At 42.3% G+C, this 21,651-nt stretch overlaps 1 protein-coding gene across 1 annotated transcript in view; it reads right to left on the bottom strand.

The window, feature by feature from the left end:
* Positions 1-7,912: 7,912 nt before the first annotated feature.
* The window catches only part of LOC123078987 (two pore calcium channel protein 1-like), an 18,607-nt gene continuing 4,868 nt past the window's right edge, over positions 7,913-21,651 (bottom strand). Inside the window, exons 10-24 of the mRNA XM_044501652.1 lie at positions 21,067-21,128; positions 18,623-18,695; positions 18,219-18,284; positions 17,729-17,869; positions 17,010-17,067; positions 15,772-15,879; positions 10,967-11,030; positions 10,318-10,486; positions 9,993-10,057; positions 9,490-9,580; positions 9,258-9,344; positions 8,889-8,960; positions 8,766-8,806; positions 8,591-8,682; positions 7,913-8,326 (exon numbers count right to left, since the gene is read on the bottom strand). Of these exons, the coding sequence (XP_044357587.1) occupies positions 8,601-8,682; positions 8,766-8,806; positions 8,889-8,960; positions 9,258-9,344; positions 9,490-9,580; positions 9,993-10,057; positions 10,318-10,486; positions 10,967-11,030; positions 15,772-15,879; positions 17,010-17,067; positions 17,729-17,869; positions 18,219-18,284; positions 18,623-18,695; positions 21,067-21,128 (1,179 nt within the window). The 3' untranslated portion in view covers positions 7,913-8,326; positions 8,591-8,600. The remainder of the gene's footprint in view (positions 8,327-8,590; positions 8,683-8,765; positions 8,807-8,888; positions 8,961-9,257; positions 9,345-9,489; positions 9,581-9,992; positions 10,058-10,317; positions 10,487-10,966; positions 11,031-15,771; positions 15,880-17,009; positions 17,068-17,728; positions 17,870-18,218; positions 18,285-18,622; positions 18,696-21,066; positions 21,129-21,651) is intronic.

The following is a 21,651-nucleotide window of genomic DNA, read 5'->3' as shown; positions in this document are numbered from 1 at the left end:
CACTGTGTGGAGACTAGTAGCAGTTTATGGGTCTGCTTATGAGGAGCATAAGCTTGACTTTATCAATGAGTTGCATTCTGTTTTAGCTAGCTGGTCTGGACCTACTTTAGTAGGTGGAGATTTTAATCTTATCAGAGTAGCTGGGGAGAAAAGTACGGGTTTGATTAACCATCATTGGGCAGACCTTTTTAATGATTGGATCAACAAGTATGGTCTCATAGAATTAAAAATGCGGGTAGAAAATTTACTTGGGCTAATAACCAGGATGACTTGGTTATGGCTACTTTAGACAGGATTTTTATTTCAGTTTATTGGGGCAGCCTTTTCCCTGCTTGCCATGTTAAGGCTTTACCCAGAGTTGGCAGCGATCATACTCCTTTAGTTCTAGACACTGCTGCTTTGCATATTCCTACTAATAAAATGTTTAGATTTGAAAAATGGTGGCTGGAAATTCCTGGCTTTGATGATGTTATTCATAAAGCCTGGAACACCAAATGTCTTGCTAGTAAAGCTATTGATGTTTGGCAATTTAAGATTTGTATAACCAGAAAAGCTGCTAAAGGCTGGTGTGCAAATTATGAAGCTGCTCAAAATAAAATGAAGCAAGCTCTCGTGGATGAGTATAATTGTTTAGATATTTTGGCTGAGTCTCAGCCTCTGTCTCCCAACTCTAAACAAAAAATGAAAAAAAAATGCAAGGGATCTGAATGACATATGGAGGAGGGAGGAGATCAAGGCCAGGCAGAGGTCCAGAGAGAAGGAGATTTTGGAAGGTGAACTTAACACTGGATATTTCAAGGCTGTGGCTAACCAGAAGAGGAGGAAGAAGCAGATTAATTTGCTGGAAAGCAGCTTAGGGCATGTAGAAGACACTAAAGGTATAATTCAGATTGCTGTTGATTATTATAAAAAATTGTTTGGTTTTACACCTACTATAGACATTGATCTTAAAGATGACTTTTGGCTAGCCTAGAGCATGTTGATTTGCTTGAAAAACCTTTATCTGAAGAAGAGATCAAAGCTGCTGTCTTTGGCTCATATGCTGAGGGAGCCCCTGGTCCTGATGGGTTTCCTTTTTTGTTTTACCAGAAATACTGGGATTTAATCAAGAATGATCTTTTGGCTTTATTTAGAGATTGGGAAGCTGGAGTGTTGGACTTATATAGACTTAATTTTTCTCTGCTTACTCTAGTGCCTAAAGAACCAGATCCTGTTAGATTAGAGAGGTTTAGACCTTTGGCTATCACTAACTGCAGCTATGACTAACTGCAGCTTCAAAATATTTTCCAAATGTGCCACCAATAGATTTGGTCCTGTGTGCAATGACATTATTGCCCCCAACCAAACTGCCTTCATTAAAGGGAGGTTTATTTTGGAAAGCATTGTAGCTGCCCACGAGGTGGTGCATGCTGTTGCTACTAGTAAGATGTCTGGTTTTTGCTTTAAGCTTGACTATGAGAAGGCTTATGACATGATTAGTAGAGAGTTCCTTTTGAAAATGCTTAGGAAGAGAGGCTTTGGCCCCAAGTGGATGCTTAAGATTGAATCTCTCCTCCACAATGGTTCTGTTGGAGTCGGAATAAATGATACCAACAGTGAATTTTTTATAGTTGGTAAAGGGGTTAGACAGGGTGACCCTGCTTCCCCCCCTTTTGTTTAATCTAGTAGCTGATGTATTCACTAGAATGCTGATTAAAGCTGCTGATAATAATTTGATTGCTGGGGTTTTCCCTCCCTCAAACCCAGCTGGGGTGATCAGTATGCAATATGCAGATGATACCCTACTGTTCTTAGATAATAATCCTGATCATGCCAGAAACTTGAAATGGATTTTATCCTGTTTTGAACAGATATCTGGCATGAGGATAAATTTTCATAAATGTGACCTTGTCCCTATTAACATAGATAGTGATGAGGCTAAGCCTTTTGCTCAAATTTTGGGGTGTAAGATCAGCTCTTGCCCCCATTAAGTATTTGGGGGCGCCTCTGCATCACAGTAAGCTTAGGAGGGAGGATCTCCAACCTACTGTGGACAAGATTATTAAGAGGGGTGCTGGTTGGAGAGGAAGACTCCTTCCTTTTGGCAAAAGACTCATATTAGTTCAGGCTTGCCTAGCAAGCATTCCTACTTACCTAATGGGTTTTGTCAAATTCCCTAAATGGGTTGTTAAGATGATAAATACTCAGTTAGCTAACTGTTTCTGGGATGACTATGAGGGTCATCACAAGTATCATTTAGCTGCTTGGGGTTCCCTTACCATCAAGAAGGAATTTGGGGGGTTTGGCATTACTAATGTAGGGGGCATGAATTTGTGTCTATTAGCCTCCTGGGTGAATAGATACTACAATGCTGAAGGTAAAATATGGAAGAGCATTGTGGAGTCCAAATACAACCTCCAGAATAATAATATATTTTCTTGTTCTACTTCTGGGGCCTCTCCTTTCTGGAAAGGTGTACTCTGATGTAACGCCCACGATGCGGCTATATCTCCCACGTGTCGAGGCACGACTTAGAGGCATAACCGCATTGTGGTTTTGTCGCAAGAAGGGTCATCTTCACACAATCCCATGTAATGAACAAGAATGGGATAGCGAGAGTTGGCTTACAATCGCCACTTCACACAATACATAAATATAATCCATACATCATCCAAAATACACACATAGACCGACTACGGTCAAATCCAAATGAAAATAAGATAACCCCAAATGCTAGATCCCTGATCGACCCAATTGGGCTCCACTACTGATCATCAGGAAAAGACACATAGTAACGACCACGTTCCTCGTCGAACTCCCACTTGAGGTCGATTGCATCATCTGTACTGGCATCGTCGACACCTGCAACTGTTTTGGTAGAATCTGTGAGTCACGAGGACTCAGCAATCTCACACCCACGAGATCAAGACTATTTAAGCTTATAGGAAAGGATGGTGTAATGAGGTGGAGCTGCAGCAGGCACTAAGCATATATAGTGGCTAACATACGCAAATGAGAGCGAGAAGAGAAGCAGCGGAACGGTCGTCATCTAGTAATGACCAAGAAGTGATCCTGAACTCCTACTTACGTCAATGCATAACTCAAACCGTGTTCACTTCCCGGACTCCGCCGAGAAGAGACCATCACGGCTACACACGCGGTTGATGTATTTTAATTAAGACAAGTGACAAGTTCTCTACAACCGGACATTAACAAATTCCCATCTGCCTCATAACCGCGGGCACGGCTTTCGAAAGATAATACCCTGCAGGGGTGTCCCAACTTAGCCCATCATAAGCTCTCACGGTCAACGAAGGATAAACCTTCTCCCAGGAAGACCCGATCAGTCTCCGAATCCCGGTTTACAAGACATTTCGACAATGGTAAAACAAGACCAGCAAAGCCGCCCGATGTGCCGACAAATCCCGATAGGAGCTGCACATATCTCGTTCTCAGGGCAACACCGGATGAGACTAGCTACGAGTAAAACCAGTCCTCAAGTTTCCCCAAGGTGGCCCCGCAGGCAGCTCGGTTCGAACCAACACTCGAAGGAGCACTGGCCCGTGGGGGTCTAAAATAAAGATGACCCTCGGGCTCGCGAAAACCCAAGGGAAGTGTAGGTGGTAGGTGGTCAAAAGGTAAAACCAAGGTTGGGCCTTGCTGGAGGAGTTTTATTCAAGGCGAACTGTCAAGGGGGTCCCATAAATCACCCAACCGCGTAAGGAACGCAAACTCAAGGAACATAATACCGATATGACATAAACTAGGGCGGCAAGAGTGGAACAAAACACCAGGCATAAGGCCGAGCCTTCCACCCTTTACCAAATATATAGATGCATTAATTAAATAAGAGATATTGTGATATCCCAACATATCCATGTTCCAACATGGAACAAACTTCAACTTCACCTGCAACTAGCAACGCTATAAGAAGGGCTGAGCAAAAGCGGTAACTTAGCCAAACAACGGTTTGCTAGGAAAAGAATGGTTAGAGGCTTGACATGGCAATATGGGAGGCATGATATAGCAAGTGGTAGGTAGCGCAGGATGGCAATAGAACGAACAACTAGCAAAGCAAAGATAGAAGTGATTTCGAGGGTATGGTCATCTTGCCTGCAAGGTTCTCAGAGTTGTCGAAAGTCTGATCCTCGTAAGCGTACTCAACAGGTTCCTCGTCCACGAACTCGTCTCCCGGCTCTACCCAAAACAAGAACACAAGCAACGGAACCACAATCAATCACGGGAAATGCACAAACAACATGATGCAAAACATGTATGATATGCAAGATATGATATGCGATGCATATGCGTGCTCCGGAAGAAAAATGATGAACAAGGCAGTAGCTTGGTAAACCAAGCATGCCACTGGAAAGATGAGATGATTTCGGTTGAAATCGATATAAAGATCACCGGAAACTGCACGGTTTGCAAATGGCAAGCAAAATAAAAATGACACGAATCTGTGATTAACAGCATGATAGCACTTAGAATGCAACAAGTAACAAAGCTAAAGCACTCCAACATAGCAAAAAAGCATATGGAAGTAATCTACAGGAGATGCTTGACAAAAGATGAACACTGAGCTACGGCTAGATCACACCACAGCAGGTTCAAACAAGCATGGAAAAAGTGCAAAAGATAACAGGTTCACAGACTTGGTGAAAATTACTGGACATGTCTGAAACAGCATCAGGTAGCAATGTTCAAAGCACGAAATCAACATGCTACAGGAACTTAACATAACAAAACAAGGAATGGCCGTATTCTACTAAATACATATGACAAAAGTCCCTTACTGACCATAAGCCAAAAAGGGCCAGAAGATATGATGGCAACCATGTAAACATAGCAAGTTTCGTTATCAGGTTTCAGACTTAGCAGAAAACAGAGCATGACAGAAACAATAATATGAAGGCATCTTGGTGAGCTTTATGCACTCACCCCAAAGCAATGCATGACAAAACAAGCATACCTAAAGCATGATGACATGTTTATGAAGCTATCCATGGCAAGAACAAATACATAGCATGAATGTATCATCTACAACAAGCTTGGCAAAATTGAATAACATGTTAAGAATCTGCCAGAAATATTTTATAGCAAAAGTAGAGCAAGATTGAGTCATGATATGGCACTCCATAATTGCAAACAAGGGAAGGAATGGATCAATGACAACAATATATACAAAACACCCTTACTGAGCATCTCCAAAAGGAGCATGGATATCTCACATGGATACATAGCAACAAAATAACAGCAGTCACAGACTTAGAGAAAATACTGTCTGAAATCAGAAACATTACGGAGCCTAGTTTGCATGCTTGTGCTAGTAACCACAGAGATCACAAAAATACATGTCATACACCTCTATAAATATGGCATGGCATACAACAAAACACATGTAGAGCTCATGCCCATAAGATGCATAGATTAAATGCAACAAAAATAACAAATCTCCAAGTTCTGCTAAGTAACAGCAGATAATAGCAACTAGCACTCTTGCACCAGAGATTTGGGCATCAAGATGGACTCAGATGAACATGGTGCAATGGAACAAAATGAAGATCATCTTGAGACCAACATTTCGATATATTACACGCACGAAACGGAGCTATATGCAGAGAGTTATGATGTGATGAACAAGGGCATATCTCGTAAAAATCACAGGACTTAGAGATTTTCGGGGAGAAGGAGAAGTCAACCTCGGCGTTGACTGGATCGAGATCTGGAGCAGTTCGCCGGAGTCCTTGCTGGCCGGAGCTCGACCGGAGGGAGAGGGAGGAGGGAGAGGGCGGCGCTCGGGGAGGAGGCGCCGGACGGGGAGGCGCGGCGGTGAGGCGGCGGGGCTCCGGGCGGCGGGCGGACGACGACGGCGGCGGAGGGCGCGGCGGTGCGGCGCCGGCAGCGACGGCGCGGAGGCGGCGGCGCTCGACCTCGGCGGCGCGGGGGCGCGGGCTACGGGCGAGGAAGACGGGCCCGGCGGGGGCCGAACGCGGGCTTCCCGGGCCGCGGCGGCGCGGCGTACGGAGGCGACACGTGTCGCCCTCTGAGTGGCTGCGGCGGCGGCGGCGATGTGTCCGGCCCGGGCGGACACGTCCGGCGGCGTGGAGGAGCGGGTTAGGGTTTGGACTGCGAATGTATTTCGGGAGGGATGCATATATATAGCTAGAGGGAGCTAGGAGACTCCAAATGGAGTGCGGTTTTCGCCCACACGATCGTGATCGAACTACCTAGAGCATGGAAGTGAGTTTGCTGGGTTTTGGGCTGTTTAGAGAGGGGTTTTTGCTGCACACACAAACGGATTTTGCGGTTACCCGGTTAACCGTTGGAGTACCAAACGACCTCCAAATGAAACGAAACTTGACCGGTGGTCTACCGGTGGTATATCAAGGGCACTTGACAAGCCTCGGTCCATTCCGAGAACGTTCAACACCCGCTCACGAAAAGAAACAAGAGGGGTGCGCCGGAGGAGGTGGGAGTGCCGGATTGCAAAACGGACAACGGGGAAAATGCGCGGATGCATGAGACGAACACGTATGCAAATGCGATGCACATGATGACATGATATGAGATGCATGACACGAACAAAATGCAAAACAAAAAACAAAACAAGACCACGGAGGGAATATCATAACACATAGCCGAAAATGGCAAGAGTTGGAGTTACAAATATGGAAAGTTACATCCGGGATGTTACATCTGGGCAGCCCAGGCTGCAAAAGTGGGTTTCTCCTGGAAGATAGGCAATGGTAGAAAAGTTAGATTCTGGGAGGACCACTGGTTTGGCAATGCCACGTTGACTACCCAGTATTGGGAGTTGTATAATTTAGCCAATGAGCACAATGTCGCTATTGACAAAATCTGGGTGGAAAACACTCTTAAAATTTCTTTCAGGAGATGTTTCACCCAAGAGCTTATGAGTCTGTGGCATGAGCTGCTTGAGATAACTAAGTCTATTGTGTATACGGATGTGGAGGATTCCCTGGTTTGGAATATGAACTCCAAGGGAGTTTACACGGTCAAATCCTTCTATAAATTTGTTAACTTACAGAGGAGTGCTGCCTAGTAACACTCCTGCTGTTTGGTCTATTAAGATTCCGCCTAGGATTCAGATTTTTTTATGGCTCTTGACTAATAACAAACTGCTCACTAGAGACAATTTAGCTAAGAGGCAAACTGTGCCAGATTCAACTTGTGTGTTCTGCTCTGAACTGGAAGCTTGCTACCATTTATTTTTTGGCTGTGTTGTTGCTGAGGAATTCTGGAAATCTATCACTAGGCTAACTGGGTTTACGGGGGATATCAATATGATGTCCTTCTCATCGTGTTGGTCTAGAGGAGACAGATTTGCTGCCATTAATATTATACATGCAGCTGGCCTGTGGGCTCTCTGAAAAACTCGCAATAACATGGTTTTTAACTCTGCTGTCTAGCCTGGAATGCAGGCTATCTGGCGGAAAACTGCTTCAAACCTCTCTTCGTGGGAATGCCTAGCCTCAGATCGTGCCAGAACCAAGCTGGAAGAATGGTCGAAGGAGTTGGATCAACTGGCAAGAAGTCCCCCTCTCTTGATGTGGCCAGACCCTGGTTGAAGCTGGGCAAGCTCACTGAAGATATCCTGGCAGATGGGGGAGTTGTTTTCCCCTATACCTAGAATGAGGAGGGCTGTGATTGCTAAGAACTGATGAACTTGCGTCTTTAACAGTGTAATAGGCTAGAGCACTAGTTTTTTGCTTTCTGCACTTTGTTTTGCGCGTTTGTCTGCGTTGTGGCTGAGGCGGTTTGTCTGCCGTTCCTCCGCGGTCTTCTATGTAGCTCTCGGAACTTTATGTTTCATTTCTGGAATGAAATGGAGCTGGGGCGTGGTGCCCTTTTCTTCTAAAAAAAACAGAATCCCAGTATTTCAACTGATATAAGATCAGTTACAGAAAAATGTACCAGAGCCTGTAGTATCATATATTGATAGTATTTCAACTGATATAAGATTAGTTACAGAAAAAAGTACCAGAGCCTGTAGTATCATATTTATTTCCAGTACAGTTCCTTTTGTTTTATACAAGTTGCTGACTACACTTTGAAGTGGTGACTTGAACTCTTCTATAGTTGCTTGTTGGTATGTTGACTGAGACGGAGTGTGTATAAAACTCTACCAGACTGACAGACAGCAGTATCAAATCGACCAGATACAAATACGCATATTCGATGTATTTCTTGATTCTGAAAGAGGAAGCAAATCGAGTGCGTTGCAGCACTACTCAGAAATTTATCGCGGCTGCTACATACTCCGTGCTTGGGAATATACTGGTTGTAAGCGTTCGTGTATTTTCTTGCTTCCATCCTAGCAGAACTGAATAAAAAAAACCAAGAGTTATAACCATTAAAGCACAATGAGGGGGCAGCACCGATGTAATCGTGAAAATGATGTAGGCAAACTAATGCCAGGCACCTATCCAGTAAGACATTTAGTAAAAAGACATTAACAAATAACAAACACTAGAAATGAGCTAGTGTCTGGCATGGATAATATCATACACTAAAAACATCTAACTTCATGAATTTGATTATTTTAGCACAATTATATGGAAGTTCTGAGTGAGAAGCAGGATAATACCAGTCATTGTTCAAGAGTTTTGAGATCCATCAAGTTCATTGCTCAGCATATGGTGCAGAAGAATATCAACCATCGTACCCTTTGACCTCACACTACAACACATAAATGATAAGACCGCAAAGCCTGCCACCGTATGTTCATATATAATAATAGAAAATAACAAGATCTACATTACCGCATAGACCGGCGTTTCTTTATTCCTCCAGATGTAGAATTCTGCAGGTGATGGAGAGTGTCCTAAAATATCAGCTCTTTCAATCCGGATAAAAAGTAGCTTAAATATTCATCTCATTCTCACCTGGATATCAACCTCTTCACCTTTCTCCAGTTCCATCTCAGCAAAAAATGCCTCCAACACAAATGCTACAATCTACGAAGATAAAAGAAATACAAAATTTATAATCAGTAACTAAACATCTAATAACATATAATGAGCTACTACCTCCGATCTATAAAAAGTGTCGCAGTTTTGAACTAAACCCAGTTCAAAACTGCGACACTTATTTTAGATCGGAGGGAGTACAATTCTTGGAAATATCCACTTCTCAACAAAGTTCTAGCCATGCACAGGTCAGTCATTCAAAATCTAAAATTATGCGAAGTTAGAAACTTATGTCATGCATGTTACTGGATGAACAAAAAAATGAGGATCTATTTAAGATCTTACCAGATTAAGCAGTAGTAATATTGAAATAAGGTAAAAGCTGACAAAATAAATCAGGCTCCAAGAACTTCCAGTCAGTTGCCAATAACTCTGAAAGTATTAGAAAGAAAGATAAAGAAACACAGGTTAGCAAATACAAAATTCTGTTCAGTATTTTTACCAGATGTCTTCGCATTGATTAGGAAGACAATCCTGACCACTTTAATTCATTTAATAGAACGGAGAATATTCTTACCTCCATCCATACTTGCCAATTGCCCATCACTAACAAATTGAACAGAGTGACCATACCACTTGGATAGTCATTGAAGTTAAAAAGAAGATAGCTGAATATGTCAAGGGGAAAAAATGCAAGAATTATGTGAAACAGATACATTTCAAAAGCATGCTTTAGGTTTAGCATAGCAAGGCAAGTAGTGGGCTAGCCGGTAACTTGGCGGTTACCAGCCGAGTGCATTATCTATTCTGGCTTGATATTTATTTATAACATATATTTTTGCTCATATTATTGTGTTCTTTTTTTGTTTTATATGAGCATTGAATTGTTGTTTCATGTCAATTCATATGAAAATTTGAAAACATCTCTTTCAGACTGACATTATATTACCAATCCAAGCTAGGACGGCCAGTAAGCGCCAGTTACAGAGGTTAGCAACGACGTATTTGAATCATTGGCCACAAGAAACTGTAAAATTCCTAGTGGAATCCCAACAGTGGAAGAAGAACAAACAAGGATACTCATTATTGAAGAGGTCCGTTTCTTCTAGTGTTGGGTTTCCAGCATACACAATGCCCCCAAAAATCTGCAAATGAAACAGACTAAGCTATCAGTTCACAAATAGTAACATGTCAAAAGTGCTAATGATATTTTAACAGTGAAGGTGTCCAGTTCAGATCAGGATAAGTTCAACTCAAACAACAGTAGTAATTAGTGCATGGGTAAGCTGTGAACAAAGAAAGAAAAAATAGCAATCACTGGCACAAATAACAAACTATTGTATGTAGGTGGATCATTGTCCAAAGAACAAACTGAATCTTAAACTTAATGTGCAAACATTCTAACCTGCAAACCAAGGGAGCAGTACATGCAAAGAACACAGAATACTATCCCCAAATATGGCATCAAACTAGACATCAGGGTAAAGAATGTTGCAACAAACGCTCTGAAACGTTGAACTTGCAGCAAAATTCTTGTTAAGCGCAACACCCTTCCAAGGAGAAGATACCGAATCCTGTTGGGCAAACATCAAATGAAAGTTACATATCTGACCGCAAGATCGCAAAGATTGAGCAAACAAGATAATGTCAGATTCTTTCAGATGTGATAGCTCGAAACATTTCAAAGTAGCTAAATGTTGAAATGGTAATTCCAACAAGTACGGCTCAACATCACTACATATATCTCAGGGGGTTGTATTTCTGCTTGCAGTTTCTTGTTACAGTGGAATCAAATTACATATTCCAAAATCGCCGTCATACCAAGAAGCATACTTTAGTTTAGTTGAACTGGTTCTAGCCTTGTGGGCCATTATCATAGAGCATGAGGTTTAGGGCTGGGTTTTGACCTCATAAGGCACATGGAGGTCATTCATTTTTGTTCCAGAATTTAAATAAGAAGAGCATACAGGATACTGGAATGGAAATATTTATCGATACGTATGATGACTTGACTAAAATTTGGAAAGTAATGCATCCGAAACAGTGAAAATTACCATTCTCCATTTGAAAGAAAGGGAAGCTTTGACGGGAAGGCAAACGTTAGAGTCTCTCCAATAACTACAAGGGAATCATATGTTAGATGACTACAAGAATATAATGTAAGATATACTAGCTTCCATTGAAAAGTTATTAAAGATATGAAATACTCAAACAATAGTACTCCCTCCGTAACCTAATATAAGACGTTACAGTGTCAAAAAACGTTTTATATTAAGTTACGGAGGGAGTAGCTGTCAACTTATTTTCAGTGCTTGCATGGAGGAACGATACAGCTCCAGGATAGACAAAAGCTTAACTTTAACAAGAACTATGCATCATATTTCTTTGGATCATGCATATTGATTTGTAAGTTGATGACTCTGATCAATGGTGAATCAATTATGCTCGATCATATGGTTTCCATAATCTTGTATACACAATTACTAGATGTAGTTTCTTTTTTTTTTATGAATCCTATAGAGTTGTGAAAAGGATCTGATTCCTCCTGTTTGAACCAAAATATTCTTAGTGCAGATGTTTTGTAACACCCCGCATGTAACTTTCCATATTTGTAACTCCAACTCTTGCCATTTCCGGCTATGTGTTATGATATTCCCTTCGTGGTCGGGTTTTGTTTGTCGTTTTGTATTTTGTTCATGTCATGCATTTCATATCATGTCATCATGTGCATTGCATTTGCATACGTGTTCGTCTCATGAATCCGAACATTTTCCCCGTTGTCCGTTTTGCAATCCGGCGCTCCCATCTCCTCCGGCGCACCCCTCTTGTTTTCTTTCGTGAGCGAGTGTCAAACGTTCTCGGAATGGACTGAGGCTTGTCAAGTGGCCTTGGTATACCACCGGTGGACCACCGGTCAAATTTCGTTCCATTTGGAGGTCGTTTGGTACTCCAACGGTTAACCGGGTAACCGCAGATGCCTTCTGTGTGTTGCAGCAAAAAACCCTCTCCAAACAGCCCAAAACCCACCAAACTCTCTTCCATGCTCTAGGTCGTTCGATCACGATCGTGTGGGCGAAAACCGCACCTCATTTGGACTCTCCTAGCTCCCTCTAGTTATATATATGCATCCCTCCCGAAATACGTTCGCAGTCCAACCCTAGCCCCGCTCCCTCTCCGCCGCCGGACAGTCGCCGCCGCCGCCCGGCCAGCCGCGCAGCGCCACGTGGCGTTCCCCGCCGGCTCCCGCGCCGCGGCCCGCCAGGCCCGTGGCCGGCTCCCGTACGCCGCCCCGCGGGCCCGTGCACCTGAGCCGCCGCCGCCCTTCGTTCCCCACGCCGCTCCGCCTCCTGCGCCGGCGCCGCCGTGCCCCGCCTCCGCCGCGCCCCGAGGGAGCCGCCCTCGACGCCGGTCGCCGCCGCCTCCCCGCGCCGCTCCGCCTCCTCGCCCGACGCCGGCGTCCCTCGCTCCGGCGAGCTCGAACAGCCGAGCCCGAGCCGAGATCCCGATCCAGTCAACCCTCAGGTTGACCCCGAGATCCCCCGAAATATTTCCAAGTCTTTTATTTTCACAATATGTGTACCTGTTCATAGCATCACAACTCTCTGCATATAGCTCCGTTTCGCGCGTGTAATATATCGATTTGTTCGTCTCGTGATGCTCTTCATTTTATTCCATTGCACCATACTCATTTGAGTTCATCTTGATGCCCAAATCTCTGGTGCAAGAGTGCTAGTTGCTGTTATCGGCTGTTACTTATCAGAACTTGGTGATTTATTATTTTTGTTGCATTTAATCTGTGCATCTTATGGGCATGAGCTCTACATGTGTTTTGTTGTATGCCATGCCATCTTTCCAGTGGTGTATGCCATGTATTTTTTGTGATCTCTGTGGTGACTAGCACAAGCATGCAAACTAGGCTCCGTAATGTTTCTGATTTCAGAGACTTAGTGATTTCTCTAAGTCTTTCTCTGCTGTTATTTTGTTGCCATGTAAACTTGATGCTACAGAGAGATCCATGCATATTTTGGAGATGTTCAGTAAGGATGTTTTGTAGCTATTGTTGTAATTGATCCATTCCTGCCCTTGTTTGCAATTATGGAGTGCCATATCATGACTCAATCTTGCTCTACTTTTGCTAAAAAATATTTCTGGCAGATTGTTTACATGTAATTCAATTTTGTCAAGCTTGTTGTAGTTGATCCATACATGCTATGTATTTGCTCTTGCCATGGATAGCTTCATAAACATGTCATCTTGCTGTAGGTATACTTGTTTGGTCATGCATTGCTTTGTGGTGAGTGCATCAAGCTCACCAAGATGCCTTCATATTATTGTTTCTGTCATGCTCTGTTTTCTGCTAAGTCTGAAACCTGTTAACGAAACTTGCTATGTTTACATGGGTGCCATCATATCTTCTGATCCTTTTTGGCTTATGGTCAGTAAGGGACTTTTGTCATATGCATTTAGTAGAATACTGCCATGCCTTGTTTTGCCATGTTAAGTTCCTGTAGCATGTTGATTTCGTGCTCTGAACATTGCTACCTGATGCTGTTTCAGTCATGTCCAGTAATTTCACCAAGTCTGTGAACCTGTTATCTTTTGCACTTTTGCCATGCTTGTTTGAACCTGCTGTGGTGTGATCTAGCCGTAGCTCAGTGTTCATTTTTTGTCAAGCATCTCCTGTAGATTACTGCCATATGCTTTGTTGCAATGTTGAAGTGTTGTAGCATTGTTACTTGTTGCATTTTAAGTGCTATCATGCTGTTAATCGCAGATTCGTGTCATTCTTGTTTTGCTTGCCATTTGCAAACCGTGCATCCGTTTCCGGTGATCTTTATATCGATTTCAACCGAAATCATCTCATCTTTCCAGTGGCATGCTTGGTTTGCCAAGTTACTGCCTTGTTCATCATTTTTCTTCCGGAGCACGCATATGCATGGCATATCATATCTTGCATATCATACATGTTTTGCATCATGTTGCTTGTGCATTTCCCGTGATTGATTGTGGTTCCATTGCTTGTGTTCTTGTCTTGGGTAGAGCCGGGAGACGAGTTCGTGAACGAGGAACCTGTTGAGTACGCTTACGAGGATCAAGCTTTCGACAACTCTGAGAACCTTGCAGGCAAGATGACCATACCCTCAAAATCACTTCTATCTTTGTTTTGCTAGTTGTTCGCTCTATTGCCATGCTGCACTACCTACCACTTGCTATATCATGCCTCCCATATTGCCATGTCAGCCTCTAACCATCCTTTCCTAGCAAACCGTTGTTTGGCTAAGTTACCGCTTTTGCTCAGCCCTTCTTATAGCGTTGCTAGTTGCAGGTGAAGATGAAGTTGGTTCCATGTTGGAACATGGATATTTTGGGATATCACAATATCTCTTATTATATTAATGCATCTATATATATTTGGTAAAGGGTGGAAGGCTCGGCCTTATGCCTGGTGTTTTGTTCCACTCTTGCCGCACTAGTTTCCATCTCACCGGTATTATGTTCCTTGAGTTTGCGTTCCTTACGCGGTTGGGTGATTTATGGGACCCCCTTGACAGTTCGCCTTGAATAAAACTCCTCCAGCAAGGCCAAACTTTGGTTTTACCATTTGCCGCCTAAGCCTTTTCCCTCGGGTTTTCGCGAGCCCGAGGGTCATCTTTATTTAAACCCCCCGGGCCAGTGTTCCTCTGAGTGCTGGTCCAAACTAGAGCCCTTTGCAGCGCCACCTTGGGGAAACTCGAGGATTGGTTTTAGTTGTACGGACTGCTCATCTGGTGTGCCCTGAGAACGAGATATGTGCAGCTCCTATCGGGATTTGTCGGCACATTCGGGCAGCTTTGCTGGTCTTGTTTTACCATTGTCGAAATGTCTTGTAAACCGGGATTCCGAGATTGATCGGGTCTTTCCGGGAGAAGGTTTATCCTTCGTTGACCGTGAGAGCTTATGATGGGCTAAGTTGGGACACCCCTGCAGGGTACTATCTTTCGAAAGCCGTGCCCGCGGTTATGAGGCAGATGGGAATTTGTTAATGTCCGGTTGTAAAGAATTTGTCACTTGACCCAGTTAAAATACATCAACTGTGTGTGTAGCCGTGATGGTCTCTTTTTGGCGGAGTCCGGGAAGTGAACACGGTTTGAGTTATGCATGAACGTAAGTAGGAGTTCAGGATCACTTCTTGGTCATTACTAGATGACGACCGTTCCGTTGCTTCTCTTCTCGCTCTCTTTTGCGTATGTTAGCCACCATATATGCTTATTGTCTGCTGCAGCTCCACCTCATTACACCATCCTTTCCTATAAGCTTAAATAGTCTTGATCTCGCGGGTGTGAGATCGCTGAGTCCTCGTGACTCACAGATTCTACCAAAACAATTGCAGGTGCCGACGATGCCAGTGCAGTTGATGAGATCGACCTCAAGTGGGAGTTCGATGAGGAACGTGGTCGTTACTATGTGTCTTTTCCTGATGATCAGTAGTGGAGCCCAGTTGGGACGATCGGGGATCTAGCATTTGGGGTTATCTTATTTTCATTTGGATTTTGACCGTAGTCGGTCTATGTGTGTATTTTGGATGATGTATGAATTATATTTATGTATTATGTGAAGTGGCGATTGTAAGCCAACTCTTTATCCCATTCTTGTTCATTACATGGGATTGTGTGAAGATGACCCTTCTTGCGACAAAACCACTATGCAGTTATGCCTCTAAGTCGTGCCTCGACACGTGGGAGATATAGCCGCATCGTGGGCGTTACATGTTTTTCTTAACAATACAAGATAAAAGGTATCGATAGAAGAAACCGAATAAAATTTCCTCAGAAGAAGTGGGTTTAAGCTCATCTGATGAGAGAACGTGTGATAAACTTACATATAGTCCAAGTAAGCACAAAATCAAATTTGTTTTGGCCTTCCATCCAATAAGCACCAAATCCTAATGAAAATATTTTCAGTGCCATCTCGGCTACATAAATCCATCCTGCAAAATATTACTTCGATTAACATCTCAATATAAATTTTCCAGGAAGATGAAAAAACCATCAATAAAATATGTTAACTGACTGGTGAGGTGCCAACAGGAAAGAAGAAAGGGGACAATGATGAAAGAAGTGTGATGTGAAGTCCAAGTGTTGCCGTGCAACATATGCACCAAGCAAATGTGGCGGGGAAGTGTGATTCTGCAGAATACAAGCTAAGGCTAATATGTACTGCCACACTTTTTAGGCCACTGCTAGCATATGCTCTAGGCATTAATGCACTAAAGTTCTACTAAAAGAGGTGGCCTCTAGATCGAGTTCATCTTTCATAACTTAATTTACTTTTGAGAATACATCACTCCAATATATGATACAATTACGATATTGGTTCGTTTAAATTCTGATATTCCAATATATGACTTGCTCCAGTTCTGCTCGTTTTGTACCTTACAACCAGTGTGACTAACCAAGGTTCGATATGAATCATGCAGTACACCATTACAGCCTAAACTTGGAGCAACACAAAGATGCTTAAGTACGACATTCCACCGGGATAAAAATGGCTTGCTCAAGTTCTGCTCGTTTTGAACCTTACACCCATTGTGAATTTGTGACTAAACATGCTTCCATATGAATTATGTAGAACACCATTACAGCCTAAACTTGGAGCAACACAAAGATGCTTACATATGGCATTCTACCTGGAAAAGAAACTGCTAGTAAAAGGGAAAAAGGTTGAGATGGTTTTGGAAGCCAACAAGATGATAATATATGTTATTCAAGTATGTTGGAATCAGATAATGTACACCTTTTATTCGGAAATAAATGACACTTTGGACATAGGCACGGTCTCCATTGTGCAACTTCTACCATTACTTTTCATATAAATATGTCAGAGAAAAATAAAATTATGCTATTGCAGTAATATTCTTCACGATAGATCTAATAGTATTATTTTCACCTATCCAATTTCAATATATTAATAGTCAACGTCAGAGAAACGTTTGACAGCATCCTTTCTAGGACATGATATACTTCCCAGCGGAAGTCATATTAGGTATAAATTCATCAGATAAAATCATAATGCTGCTTACATAGAACTGTTGAAACAATGTCACCACAAGATCCTTACCAAGAAAGAACTCTACTTCCTGCCACGTTTCCTGTGAGGAGCTGTTTTCTATATCAAGCTGCAAATATCACATTAGCAAAGAGATTGTCAGGGATAGTTTGCAATAGTAAGTTCAATAGTTTTGATTTTTAGTTGTAAGAGGATGGTGGGTTGCAAACAGTTATGCTGCCAACTAGTCATCACTTAGCAAACATGCACACGAGAGCGGACAGTAAGAAATGAAGAAAAAATAGCTACTTCAAACTTCATTTTGATTATTATTTTTGCTCACAAATAGGACTCCCAACAGTTATAACTTTTTCACTTACAAAATACCGAAAGTCCTATAATTAACAAAGCTCATGTCGTGCCAATTTTTAATTAATACCGTTGTTAACAAATCAGGCTTCTTCTCATAAGTCCATCATTTCTAACAAAAAAATATTCCAATTTGGAAACCGTAGTTAATGAATAATGCTGCAACACTTGCTCCCAGCTAATGTGAAGAATTGTTTTTTCTTTTACTGTATTGGACCAAGAGCATTGATCTTTCTTTTTCACAAGACTTCGGTGCATAAGTTGCGAGAATTGAAAATATTATGGTTCTACCTATCAGATATATGCCCATCATAGATCACATATCATATTTATTTGTCAATCATCATGTCACACCACCAAGTATAGCATTTATAAAACACAACTGTTGATTCAAAATTTTGTAAATGTAAAAGAGTTCATACCGTTGTTTCGATAATGACGGCAACTAGGTTTATCAGAAGAACAAAAACAATAATGTACTCAAAGACGCGGCTCCGCACAAAAGATTTCAACCTCCCACAAAGTGGTGAATGGTAGAATGGGAACTTTTCCAGATAAGACGGCTGCAAACATGCGTACAACACTGAGTCAAATAATTCAGAATGTTGGTTACAGTAACACGGTATTAACATAAAATAAAAATATATTTAAATTTCAAACTATTACTACCCCTGGTACAAAATAAATTTATATCCTTGCTAATCACACCTTTCCAATTTTCACCGTTCATATATTTACACAACAGGCAGATTATCCTTAAAAGTCTAATTGGTATTCTTCAATTGCAGTTCTAGAACTTTTACTGAAATACTAGATTAAAATTAACAGCCAAAGGTGTACATCAGTAACCGCATCATTTTTGTAACACAGAAAATGTATGGGATCATGAATGCCAAAGTAAGAACAATATACCGGTGGTTCTTTCTGAAATTTTATTGCAATGGTATTGCATAGGTCAGCAAATTCTTCGGAGGTAACCTGGACAAGATAAATAAATTAGAACAAATAGGCACCAAAATCTGAGTTGAAGAGGACTCAGACATGGGCGGTGAGGGAGTACACCCCCGCCTCCCACCAACAAAGCTAAGCTCAGTTCCTTGCAACTATTGACCAAGGTTCAGGCATTTGTAAATCTTAACAGAAACTCTAAATTCAGATTGCAATGCACCAACTCTTGTATTTGCATGTACCATCAGTTGGAGCAAGCAACATTATGAATATGTCATTCTTTCTTCAACACAATACTAAACAATATTATGTACTTGCTGACTTCACAAAAGCAAAACATGCCAACTGAACATAAGAAGAACACATACCTTGAAATCACCACTTCGATCAAGCTCGGCGAAAATTAATTCAAAATCTTCCCTTGAGGTTTTTGGTAAGGACCTACGAAAGTGAAATAAGTTATATGATAGCCATAGCTGGCAGAGGAGCTAGCAACAAAAGAATATGAAAATATCTCAATACTTGTTTGGTCTCAACTTTGGTATTATCACGTTGCTTCCAGAAAAAGGAGGGTGAGGTACGAACTGAGTATTTTAGGCCAAACTGTTTGATGAACGTAAGCTTTAGATCTTTTTGCGGAAGTTCGAACTAATAGGGTATTCACTATTGCTCATTCTGTTGTTCGACCAGCGCAAACAGCCTTCGTGCAAGGACGACACATTCTGGAGGGAGTGGTTGTCCTACACGAAACTATTCACGAACTCCACTCCAAGAAACTCGACGGAGTTATTTTTAAAGTGGACTTCAAAAAGGCTTACGATAAAGTCAACTGGCCTTTTCTACAATAAGCTTCGCGCATATCAGTTTCACGTCTGACTAGCGTCAACAGGTGGCGAGTTTTGTCCAATGTGGTAGCATTTGGGTAAAGGTTAACGATGACATTAGTCATAATTTCCAAACCCGGAAGGGGTGCGGCAGTGGGGATCCTATGTCACTAATCCTTTTTAACATCGTAGCCGACATGCTCGCAGTTCTCATTGCAAGAGCTAAGGAGGATGGCCAAGTTGGTGGTCTGATTCCACACCTTGTTGAAGGTGGTGTGTCGGTTCTACAGTATGCTGATGACACTATCATCTTATGGAGCATGATTTAGTGAAAGTTTTGACTATGCAATTAATTATTTGCCTTTTCAAGCAACTTTCGGGTCTCAAAATTAACTTCCACAAGTGAGCTTTTCTGCTTTGGCAAAGCCAAAGATGTGGAGTGAGTATAGGCAATTATTTGATTCACGACTGGTTCTCTTCCATTTAGTTATCTTGGGATACCCATTCATTATGGAAAAATCACTAATAAAGAATGGAAGATCATCGAAGACCGGTTCAAAAAAAACTTAGCAGCTGGAATGGCGAGGGCATGTCTTAGAGCACTAGTTTGACTTTTATTAATGCTGTCCTTACAAGCCTACATATGTTTATGTTATCGTTCTTTGAAGACCCTAGGGGGTGTTGAAAAGATCAGATTTCTATCGGCCTAGATTCTTCTGGCAATGTGATGAGTAGAAACGTAGTGTTGTCGCCGAGATTACCGCCTACCTATGTTTATGTTATCCCTTGGAGACTACCGCCACATTAGTCTCATCCACATCTTTGCCAAGCTGGTGGCAAAGAAGCTAGCCACCCAGCTGTCGCCGAGGCTAGGGGCACTGGTTGAGGAGAAACAGTGCGCGTTCATCAGGAAATGTTGCATTCATGATAACTTAATGTTCATTCAGCAAACGGCGAGATATTTGCAGCGGCTGGGTGAGCCATGAGCCATGCTAAAGCTGGATACCGTCCATACGTTCGACTCGGTTTTTTGGGTTGTGGGCTCTCCGCTTCAAAGTGCTTCGCGGGATAGGTTTTGGCCCACGCTTCCGTGAGTGGATTGACTTCCTACTGTACCCTCAAGTAGCACGAGTGATGCTCAACGGCGAACCGGGGCCTTCGGTTTGGCAGCAAGGGCCTGCGTCAGGGCGAGACACTCTCCCTTATGTTGTTTGTGTTGGTGATTGATGCTTTCAACAGGTTCTTTGCTAGGGCCAGAGAGTTCGGGTTGCTCCTTGGCTTCGCGCCCCGCGACCTGATAACTACTGTCTCGTTTATGCAGACGAAGTCGTCATCTTCTGCCTCCTGGGTATGGAGGAGCATTCTATCGTTTGCAACTTGCTTGCGCTCTTCGGGAATGCATAGGGGTTGCACACCAACTATGAAAGTGCTCAGTGTCCCCCATCAGTTGTTCAGAGGAGGAGGCCCATGAGGCGGCATAAGTTATGAAGTCTGCTACCTTCCCTAGGGCTCAAGAAGCCCTCGAGTGTGGCACTCCAGCCCTTGGTCGACAGGATCATGGATCGCCTCCCCAACTAAAGGGCGTCCATGATGACGAAGGCAGGTTGCCTCACCTTGGTCAAGTTGGTCTTGGCCACCATGCCTCTACACCAATTGGTGATCCTAGGCATGTATAAGAAGACCCAAAGCAGACACAATCAAGATGGAAGCTGGGCAATGGGCAACAGCGGGCGCAAGGGTCTTGCGGCTTTGCTTCCGGTGATGGCTGTTTCTAGCGTTTAGAGCCGTCACGTTGTAATTATCGGGTGTTGCATTCTTAGGGCTTGTACAAACTCTTCTTTCTATCAATGCACCCGCAAGGCTTTTGAGTTTTCTCAAGAGAAAAATAATAATTGAAGATCATCAAAAAGACTTACTGATGAACAATATAATGTAGAAAGTGATTTGATACAAACATACAGTGTAATGTATGAGGGAACTTCAGTTACCTGTACTTGTTCAGCTCATTAAGCAATGATATGCACTGTTCCCTGTCGAGATAACCCCGATTCTGATGTACAAACAACAGGCAAGATCAACAACAGACTTGAAATACAACATTGAATGAACACAAACATGAGTTGGCACTAACAGCAATGTGTAACTACTAAAGTGAATATATTACCCACCTTCCCTCGTCAGTTCACATTAGACATATTTCAATTTATTTTTGTATTATGGCAGCCTTAATATTTAGTGGTAGTTTTAGCTTATTCTTATTCCATGTGTCAATTTCTGATTCACCAGTGACTTTATAAAGTAGCTCACACGTTATTTTTTTCAATGCTAGAACATTTCCCCCAAATTAGTAAGAAAACAGCTGATATGAATTGATAGAACACTTCATTCGAATTAACGGAACATTTGCTGTGAATGGACATTGTTTATAAATTGTCATGATATTGCGATAACAATTGGGAAAAAATTATTTAAAACAACATGAACACCAAATACGAACTATTGGAATCTTCACACAAAAAATAGTTTTGCTATTTCCTTTTTTTCCTGAAGAATATTTGGGTTAACTTAAACAT

Source organism: Triticum aestivum, chromosome 3D, assembly GCF_018294505.1.
Source record: "Triticum aestivum cultivar Chinese Spring chromosome 3D, IWGSC CS RefSeq v2.1, whole genome shotgun sequence".
NCBI classification, from domain to species: Eukaryota; Viridiplantae; Streptophyta; class Magnoliopsida; order Poales; family Poaceae; genus Triticum; species Triticum aestivum.
This window is presented reverse-complemented; position numbering and strand designations above follow the sequence as displayed.